Source organism: Primulina eburnea, chromosome 10 (genome assembly GCF_022965805.1).
Source record: "Primulina eburnea isolate SZY01 chromosome 10, ASM2296580v1, whole genome shotgun sequence".
Classification (NCBI taxonomy): domain Eukaryota; kingdom Viridiplantae; phylum Streptophyta; class Magnoliopsida; order Lamiales; family Gesneriaceae; genus Primulina; species Primulina eburnea.
The window spans coordinates 8,218,742-8,229,066 of NC_133110.1; the positions used below are offsets into that span (position 1 = coordinate 8,218,742).

A 10,325-nucleotide genomic window follows, 5' to 3' on the forward strand; every position below is an offset into this window, starting at 1 on the left:
ACGATGTCTACTGTATCAGGAACACCATATATGATTTGTATTCAATTCTAACAACATCATATTTTCAAATCGTATCTAAACGTAACAAAACTTACGTCCAATTGTAGCCTGCGTCGACAGGAACTTAGTACTATACTCAGATTGAAAATCAAACGGACAGATCAAAATAAAAAGGCGTAAGGATTCCTGGTAAACCTCCTCGACCCTTTTCTCGATTTCTTTCTTCCTTCTTCTCAATTCTGAAATGAATTCATACGTATACACATATATATATATATACTTACATATATACACGTTGCATATAGAGACCAAGTGTCAAACTTTCCTTCTGCATGACTCGCGCATATGCGCGCTCAAAGTTCGCGCATATGCGCCGGAAGCTTTATCCGGCTACTGGACTACTCGCGCATCACGTCGCGCATGTGCGCGATCACACCTCCTTGCACATATATTTCACGTCTTTTCTCACCTTTCCCGGTCCACTCCGTTCCGTCTATAACTACCTTGATTAATCAATAAATCATTTCAGATTAATCTCAGATTACGATAATTATACACAAATCATTTCAGATTACGGTAATCAAATTCTCGGGCCTTACATGTATAGTGTCACATCAGCACTCTTGATAAAAAAGTGACTAAAATTGGAAAAAAAAAACGGAAAATTCAAAAATATAACTAAATTTTGATAATACAGATGACCAAAATCACAAATAAAAAAACATATAAGAAAAAAAAATCCCTTAGATATACAAAACATGTTTTTGTCCTATGTTTTTAACAATATACGTGTGAACACATTAATCCAATATCGTATGTATATTATTATCGTGTGAGAAACAAAGAAAAGGTATTTCACTATGTTTGGACGTTTCATTTTGAGAACAAAATGCTCGGGCATCGTTTCCTTGTGTATATTTCATAAAAAAACAAACACTAAAACACACACTTTGTGTGTCAAAATAATAAATAGATAAAAATTTATGTGTACCATTTTAATGTTTTTTCAAACTATAATTGATGTGAATAAAGTTTATTTTTATATAATAGGATGATATAAAATAAATTTAAAAAATGATGAAATATTTAAAATATAATTAGTTAAAAATTACTTATTTTTAATTTATCCTCAGTTAAATAGAATCGAAAGTTTTTAAAATATAGTTACTTAAGGAAGAACAGAAAATGTTTCACCAATAAATTTATATAGAAATTTTTTACAAATCATTCGGAAATTAGTTACTATGAAATTCTATACCTTAATAATATAGCATAGACAACGTTGATAAACAATTAATGTAAAATAATATTTTGGAAGTTAGTTGGTTCATATTTACGGTGCAAGTTATTTTACATTTGAGATTCCATACGAATAAATTATGTAAACATTCACGATATATATATATATATATATATATATATATATATATATATATATATATATATATATATATATATATAAACACACACACACACACACTTTAAAACTTAAACGATGGTACATAAACACACTTAATTAACAAAGCACAATTAAACACTACATAATATTTCACACGAAATGCAAATTCTCACATTATTGATATTGACACGATAGCAGCAGCCAGTCCTCGTTACTAAAACACACACAGAGAGAGAGATATATATATATATATATATATATTATTGGAAGAAACTGCTCAAATTGTTATTATTTCATAACAGGCATGCATCACTCTATGCTTCGTATGTACGTCTTCAGCAAATTAATCCTTCAAACCCTGAGAAAACAAAAAGATGTTACAAAATGTTTGTATTAATATTGTTAAATAATGATCCACTTTTTTCAAATATACATTGAAAAATATAAGACTATATATTATGTGTGTGAGTGTGTCAGTGTCATGCTTACTCATGGAAATCGACGTAGACTTTTCCAGCATCCGGATTCGCAATAACCGAAAAGGCTTCTCGAGAGAGGTCAATCGTGCCTCGACAGCCCGGCGGGCAATAGTCTACTATAGTAACCACAACACTCTGGCCTGTGCAAGGGTGCGGGACTTCTTTATTTGTGGCTCCTGTGCATGTAACACTGTATCGTCGGCCGCACGCTGCTTTGTTGCCATAGATTGCGTCGCTCGCAGCAGCAATCATCACCCCATCATTCTGGTAACCATGGCATGCATGCCGAGGCTGTCATAAGCAGAAATCATGTTACATCCAAAATATTAATTAAGATATCAACCTCAACCATATTTAGTATTATTAACATTAACATTATATGTTGCATAACGCACTTACGAACATAAGGTGGTGTATAATAAGTCGCAGTTCCCTGGTCAAAATAGAGAAAAGAAAATAGGCTCATCGCCACCATCACCATAGCCAAAACTCTAATATTTTCACGCATTTTCCCAGACTTATAAAATTGAAGAATTTGCTATACTAAGTGTAATTTCTCAGTGTGTAAAACATGAAAAGAGAGACTACTATTTATAGATGAATAGATACCCGAAACAATTATCTTCACCTGTTAACCACTTCTGTAAATAAATAAAATAAGAATACTATTTTTTTAAAAGCGACATTAAATTGTTAAATGTATTGAATTTTTGTTTATATCGTAACCATTTGAGAGTTATGTCCAAATAATAAGACAAGAAGAACCCGAGAGCTAGGTATCCCAGTACTCACAAAATCTCACAGATCATTTAAATAGTACCCCATTGATGCCCCCAAGGGAACCCGGGCCCGGGTATAGACCCTGACCCGAAAGGTTTTCGAACTCGGACAAGATCAGAACGGAGAGAAGATATCAAAGTACAATTACCTTCAGTGAGCCGGTGTGAAAAAAGGATCCCGGATCTTCAGACGCCCGGCGAGTCCCACTGAACCACTTGGCGAGCCACCGCCCGGGGAGTAATTAGCCAATGCCCGGGATAAAAACTTCCCGGTCCGAGAAGTACCTCAGAGGCACCCGGACGGGAAACACCCGGGAAAGAGACACATTCTCTCCCTGATCAACACGTCTTCCGGACATCGCGGAACCCATCCCCCCACGTTCCAGGGCCAGGTCAACTCTTAGTACGTGGCCCACTACTTTGCAACGTGGCTCATGACCCCGAATCATGGACCACTATCCGAACTTTGCGGGCAAGTTATCTACCAGCTTCATCTATAAATACCCTCCGTTGGTATTGGATCTTCTCTTTTCTTACTCACAAGCACTCACTAATACTCTGATTTTCTCTCCAAGTTTTCCTTTGCATGCATTACTGACTTGAGCGTCGGAGTGGATACGTCGGAATAACTTCCGGCGCCCCCCCTAACGTTCTGTGATTTCAGGATTACTACGCAAGTCATCTCGGTCGTTACCCTCCAGGTAACAGGGAACTCAACTGGCCCGGATTACTAGCAACTTACACTGAAAAATATTCAATTACACGTACATCCACACATCCGACTTGGCAAGTTGCACACCCGTCTACTACCCGATTTGCCCGGTTCACATCATTGGCGCCGTCTGTGGGAACTTTAGCTAAAGACGTAGATATGGTTAGCACTCGTAAAACTACTGGAAACCACTCTGGTCCTCAAAATCCGGAAGGAGGTCAAGAAAATCCATCGCCCAGTCACCTCCAAGAAGAGTTGGCTTAGTTGATAGCTGCTGCGGTCCAAAAAGCCCTCGCAGAAAGGGGCCTACCTGAACCCAGCCAGTCAAAGGAAAATGAGGCAATGGGAGAATCTCCTCCCGAGAAAGAGAGAGACAGAGAAGAGAATTCCCAGGCGTTTTCCAAGGCTCCTACCCTTACTATGGCCCAGGAGCTAGAAGATTTGAAGAAGAAAGTGAAAGAGTTGGAAGCTAAAGCCGGGTCATCTCAGGTTTCAACCCCGGCTGCTTCCCAGGGATGCCCCTTCTCCCTGGAGATTGTAAGTGATCCCCTCCCTGCTCATTTCAAAGCTACCAAAATACGGGAGTATGATGGAAACTCAGACCCTGATTAGCATCTCACCCGGTTTGAGAATATGGCCATGTTACATTGTTATTCTGACAAAATCAAGTGCAAGGTGTTCCTCACCACCCTAGTGGACTCTGCCCAGAGGTGGTTCGAGAAGTTGAAGCCCCGGAGCATACAATCTTTTGCAGGTTTCAGAGACACTTTTTTGCACCACTTTAGCAGCAGCAAGAGGTACAAGAAGACTGCTTTTAGCCTGTTCGAGGTAAAGCAGTCAGGTGATGAGTCTCTTCGGGCGTACATTCGCCGGTTTAATAAAGCATCCCTGGAGGTGCCGGCTTGTTCTCCTGAGACCAAAACTACAGCGTTCGCGCAGGGACTCAAGGAAGGAGATTTTTTCAGGTCCTTGGTAAAGAAACAGCCCGGGAATTTTGAGGATCTGCTATCCCGAGCAGAAAAGTACATAAACATGGAGGAAGCACAGCGGCAGAAGAGGGAGTCCACCCGCAGAGAAAGAAATGACCGAGTCGGGAAAGTTGAGGACAACGCCCGGGGAAATAATCTCGGGCGTTTCTCTAGATACACCCCCATGAAGCCGCACCGGGGTGAAGGAGTCCATCTTTGCAACGGTGATCAGGGACCCAAATTATATCGGTCACCTCCAAGCCTGCCACACACTCCCAAGATGTGCTCCTATCATGGAGAATGTGCTCATAGCACAAGTGAGTGCCAAAGACTGAAACGGGCCCCTTCCCAGTCGGGCCTCGGTGAGCAGGCACCGTTAACAAAGAAGCCCCGGGGACCCCCGTGGGTAAATAAAGATGCAGGGTACAGGCCGGGGGACAAAGGCCAGGTCAGACAAGAAAAGAAAGATAACACCGGTCAAACGTCTCGTGGTCGGGAAAACAGAGACGGAGGAGGGTCGCCCACCCTTGGAGTGATTAAAATGATCTCGGGGGGATCAACGGATGGAGATTCCAACCGGGCCAGGAAAGCACATTCCCGACATGAGAGTTTTGGAGTGGAGGATGTAGTGAGGGATGAGGGGCCGGTAATCAGCTTTGGTCCCCGGGATCTTCAGGGAGTCAGCATCCGCCGGGTTTTCATCGATTCTGGAAGCTCGGTGAACATTATTTTCCAGGAGGTCCTGGACCAGATGAATTTGGAGGGCTACCAGTTGCAGCCAGTGGAAACGGATTTATTCGGATTTGCTGGCTACACAGTTTACCCCCTGGGGGAAGTCACCCTGCCCCTCACAATAGGAGCTGAGGAGCTCAGGAAGACGGTGATGACGGTTTTCACGGTGGTAAGTGCTCCCACCTCTTACAATATCATTTTAGGCAGGCCGGCTATGAACGCTCTCCGGGCTGTAGCCTCGGCTTACCATCAGAAGTTAAAGTTCCCGGTGGGGAACAGAGTTGGAGAAGTAAGGGGAGACCACCCCTCCTCCCGCAAGTGCTACGCAGAGACCGTCAAGGTTGAAAATAAAAGAGCCCGACGAGGCGGAGAAAGTAGGAGGCCAGGGAAGGAGGAGGTGCACTCTATCCAGCACGTGCGCATGGTGGAAGGGGATGAGCAGGAGGAAGTAAGCATCCTGCCCGGACAGCCCATGAAGACAACAAAAATAGCCCGGGACCTTGAACCAGCCACCAGTGCCCAATTGTTACAGTGCCTAGAAAAGAATGCGGACATCTTTGCATGGTCTTCATCAGAGTTGGTAGGGTTCTCCCCCCACGTAGCAGAGCACAAGTTAAATATAATCCCGGGTTCTCGGGCAGTACAGCAGAGGAAGAGACACTTTGGTCCCGAAAAGGATAGAGTAATTGCCGATCATGTGGGGGAACTATTGAGAGCCGGACAGATCAGAGAAGTCCAGTTTCCCACCTGGCTATCCAATGTAGTCTTGGTACCCAAATCAGCCGGCAAATGGAGGATGTGTGTTGACTTCAGGGATCTAAACAAAGCCTGCCCAAAAGATTGCTACCCCCTACCCCGGATTGATCAGCTGGTGGACTCGACATCGGGGTATGAATTGCTGTGTTTCATGGATGCCTACCAGGGGTACCATCAGATCCCCTTGGCCCGGGAAGATCAGGAGAAGGTCAGCTTCATTACCTCGGGAGGAACCTTTTGCTATGTGGTCATGCCCTTTGGGTTAAAAAATGCCGGGGCCACATACCAAAGATTGATGGACAGGATATTCACCAAGCAAGCCGGGCGGAATATCGAGGTTTACGTGGACGATATCTTGGTGAAATCTCGGGCGCACACTGAGTTCATCCCAGACCTCGAGGAGACCTTCTCTACTCTCCGGGAGTATGGGGTGAGGTTAAACCCGGCCAAATGCACGTTTGGGGTTAAGAGTGGCAAGTTCCTCGGGTTCATGGTCACCGAGAGAGGAATTGAGGTCAATCCGGAGAAAGTCAGGTCTATTACTGAAATGACATCCCCAAAGTCAGTCAAGGATGTGCAGAGACTCAGAGGGAGAATCGCCGCTTTATCACGCTTCATTTCCCGATCTGCACACCGGAGCTACCCTTTCTTCCAAGCCCTAAGGAAAGCCAAAGAGTTTGGCTGGGATGAAAAATGTGAGAAGGCTTTCGAAGAATTGAAGAATCATCTAGTCGGGCTCCCTGTCCTTGAGAAGCCTGGACCCGGGGAGAAACTTTGGGTGTACCTTTCGGCCACTGAACATGCTGTCAGCTCTGTACTGATCCGAGAGGAAAGTACTGATCAAAGGCCGGTCTATTATGTGAGCCATGCACTCGAAGGGCCCGAGGTTAGATATACCGAATTAGAGAAGGTGGCCTTGGCCCTGATAATTACAGCACGAAAACTTCGCCCGTACTTCTTGTCCCATCCCATCACTGTGCTGACCAATACCCCTCTCGGGAGAATCATGACTCAGCCAGAGATCTCGGGAAGGCTGGTAAAGTGGACTGTGGAATTGGGGGAGTATGACATCGGGTACCAGCCTCGGAAGGCGATTAAGGCCCAGGCCTTGTCAGATTTTATCACTGAGATGATTGTCCCCGATATCGGGGGAATTTGGAGAATATTTGTAGACGGGGCTTCCGGCAAAGATGGCAGCGGGGTAGGAGTACTACTAATATCACCCACCGAGGAAAAAATACAGTTGGCAGTTAAGTTGGACTTCCGGGCCTCCAACAATGAAGCAGAGTACGAGGCCGTTATCATCGGGATAAAAGCGGCCCGGGATGCCGGAGCTACCCGGGTCATTATTTATACGGATTCGCAGTTGGTAGCCCAGCAAGTAAAAGGAGCGTATGAGGCCCGGGAGGAGAAGTTTGTAAAATATCTGACTATCATCAAAGAGTTATCAGCACATTTCATAGATTGAAGCATAGAGCAGATTCCCCGAGAGAAAATACTGAAGCCGATGCCCTGGCAAAAATGGCAGCTTCACTTTCTGACTATCGGGAGCCGGGTATATCTTACCACACTAGCCTGGTATCCTCAGTGGATACCGGGCCCCCTCAAGCCCGGGAAGATAATTGGGCCACCCCCATCCTTGACTACATCTCCCGATCCTATCTACCCGAGGATGTCAAGGAGGCCAGTCAGATCAAGAAGAGAGCAGCTTGGTTTGTTGTGATCAATGACATCCTATACCGGCGGTCTTTCCAGGGTCCCCTTCTCAAGTGCATCTCCGGGGATGAATCCATTTATGTTCTAAGGGAGATCCATGAGGGCTGCTGCGGAGGTCATATTGGAGCAACCTCCCTGGCTATTAAGGCTTTGCTTGCTGGATTCTGGTGGCCTACTATGTATCAAGATGCTGCCCGGGTAGTCCGCTCCTGTGAGGGATGCCAAAGGCATAGCAACATTAATAACCACCCAACCGTCCTGATGAAGCCTATCCGGGCCTCTTGCCCTTTTGACCAGTGGGGCCTGGATATTGTGGGATCCTTCCCTGTGGCCCGAGCTCAAAAAAAATTCCTGCTCGTAGGGATTGACTATTTCTCTAAGTGGGTGGAAGCAGAGCCCCTGGCCAAAATCACGGAGGAAGAGGTTCTTAAATTCCTGTGGAAAAATATTGTCTGCAGATTTGGGATCCCCCGGAAGCTTATATCTGACAACGGCAGGCAATTCCAGGGGAATAAAGTCAGAGCTTGGTGCGAAGAGATGAAGATTACTCAGGCTTTTACCTCAGTTTCCTACCCACAAGCCAATGGGCAGACTGAGGTAACCAACCGCACTATTGTCCAGGCACTCAGAGCCCGGTTATACGGAGTTGGAAAAGACTGGGTAGAAGAGTTGTCCAGTGTTCTTTGGGCATACCGTACTACACCTCGAACAGCTACCGGGGAAACACCATTCAGCTTAGTGTATGGCTCTGAAGCAGTGCTCCCAGCCGAGATCGGGCAAACTTCAACCCGGGTGCACACATATCCGGAAGACAATGATAATGCCCGGGCCAGTGAACTCGATCTCATTGAAGAAAGGAGAGAAAGAGCGGCAATCAAAATGGAGGCTTATCGGCGTCGGGTGATGAAAGCTTATAACCAGAGGGGTCCGACACCGAGAGTTCCAGATAGGAGACATGGTCCTCAAAAAAGCAAACCCGGCTGGAGATGTTGGCAAGCTTGATGCCCGGTGGGAAGGACCTTACAAAGTGGTGCGCAGAGTCAGCTCGGGCGCTTATTATCTTGAAGATGGGCATGGCCGTCTTCTCAAAAGACCCTGGAATGCTTTCCACCTCAAGAAATACTTTCCTTAGAAGTTGTTGTAAATTTCCTGTGATTACTTGGCAATAAAAATCAAGCTTCGGAGAAGATTATTCTTAAGCCCGGTAGGTCCCGAACCCCGGCCCATATATATAAGGGCCCGGGTGATATCATACCCCGGCTTCCCTTCAAATTATTAAGGGCCCGGGTGATACCATACCCCGGCTTCCCTTCAAATTATTAAGGGCCCGGGTGATACCATGCCCCGGCTTCCCTTCAATAAATTATTAAGGGCCCGGGTGATACCATGCCCCGGCTTCCCTTCAAATTATTAACGGCCCGGGTGATACCAAGCCCCGGCTTCCCTTCAAACTATTATTAAGGGCACGGGTGATACCATGCCCCGGCTTCCCTTCAACAAGTTATTAAGGGCCCGGGTGATATCATGCACCGGCTTCCCTTCAATTTATTATCAAATCGGGGGAATTCAAAGTCTCGGTTGCCTAAGTTGATTGATCCTCGGTACCTAACATTACTAAATGTTATCATTCAGATATTATCATAACCAGGTTATCTTCCAACACTGGGTAAATTTTTCTTATTCACAAGTTAGCACGAAGACGCCAGGGTGAATGGAAGAAATTTCATTAGATTCAGAAAAATTGTTACAACTACCAGAAAAAGAAAAAATGCTAAATGTCTAAGCGGCAGGCTCTGGCTCTGAGTCCTCCTCCGCCTCGGATTCTTCTTCATCCGGGATGTCAGCACCATCAGCCGGCAAGGAGTTTACGGCCGGGCCAAGTCCAGCAGGCTTTTCTTTTCCGGGGGTAGAAGGCCGGCTTCTTTCACCTGTCCCTTGCATTTGTTAAAGCCCACCTTGAAATAAGGAAAGGCTTTATTTGTCACTATCTGCTGAAATTCTGCAGTAGCAAGGAAAGAAGCTCGCCACCCCTCCTCCTGGGTGGCCTGAGCTGCAAGAGCCGCCTCCCGAGCCGCGAGAGCCGCCTCCAGCTCGCCTGCTCTCTCGGTGGCCAGCCGAAAATCATCCAGGGCAGCCCGGACATCTAAATCTAGCTTCTCGGCCCGGGTCTCTGTCTTCTCCAGCTGAGCCTTTAGTGAGATGACCTCTGCCCGGGCCTCCTCAAGCTGGGCCTGCAAGCAATCTATTGTGGTGCCCTGACCAAGGATAGCCTCCGCATGGAGGTCTTTAAGCTGAGCCAGTTGTGCCAAGGCGTCATCATGGAGAGCTTTGGCGGAGGCTGCCCGGGCCTCTGTGGTCTTTTGCAAGGCGCCCATTTTATCGAAGGCAGCTCTAGCCATCTGCCCGCCCTGCAAATAGCCAGAAAATACGTAAGGAAGAGAGGATAATGATGGAACGAAGAAACAGAGGGAGAGGAAGAAAAATACTTACAGCCAGAAGGAGACTGAAGCTCTCCATCATGAGATCCCCTGCTTTCGAAGCCTGAAGGATGGTCTCCTCGGCAGGAGTTGCCACCCGCTTCAACGTTTGAAAGCCCATCGTTGAACTTCCAGCTGAGAATATGGTCTCGGGCATTGCAGGGGAGGGGGAAGTAGTGCCATCAGTAGACATTGGCGGGACAAGCCCAGACCCCTGAGCCACCCGGGTCACCACCCGGGGCTCAACACGGACAAGCTCTTTTGAAGCTTTCCTTTTCTTTGTGGTCTGGAGGGGTCGGTCCGGGGA

The 10,325-nt window shown here is 46.2% G+C and overlaps 2 protein-coding genes across 2 annotated transcripts; one reads left to right on the forward strand and one right to left on the reverse strand.

The window, feature by feature from the left end:
• Positions 1-1,884: 1,884 nt before the first annotated feature.
• LOC140803979 (EG45-like domain containing protein) lies at positions 1,885-2,409 on the reverse strand. Its single transcript, XM_073159826.1, has 2 exons — positions 2,282-2,409; positions 1,885-2,169 (listed from the first exon to the last, which is right to left on the reverse strand). Exons 1-2 carry the CDS (start codon positions 2,384-2,386, stop codon positions 1,885-1,887), a joined length of 390 nt encoding a protein of 129 aa, XP_073015927.1. The 5' UTR covers positions 2,387-2,409.
• A 1,593-nt stretch (positions 2,410-4,002) lies between these two features.
• On the forward strand, positions 4,003-7,293 carry LOC140842852 (uncharacterized). Its single transcript, XM_073211045.1, has one exon. It carries the CDS (start codon positions 4,003-4,005, stop codon positions 7,291-7,293), a length of 3,291 nt encoding a protein of 1,096 aa, XP_073067146.1.
• The last annotated feature ends 3,032 nt before the right edge of the window (positions 7,294-10,325 follow it).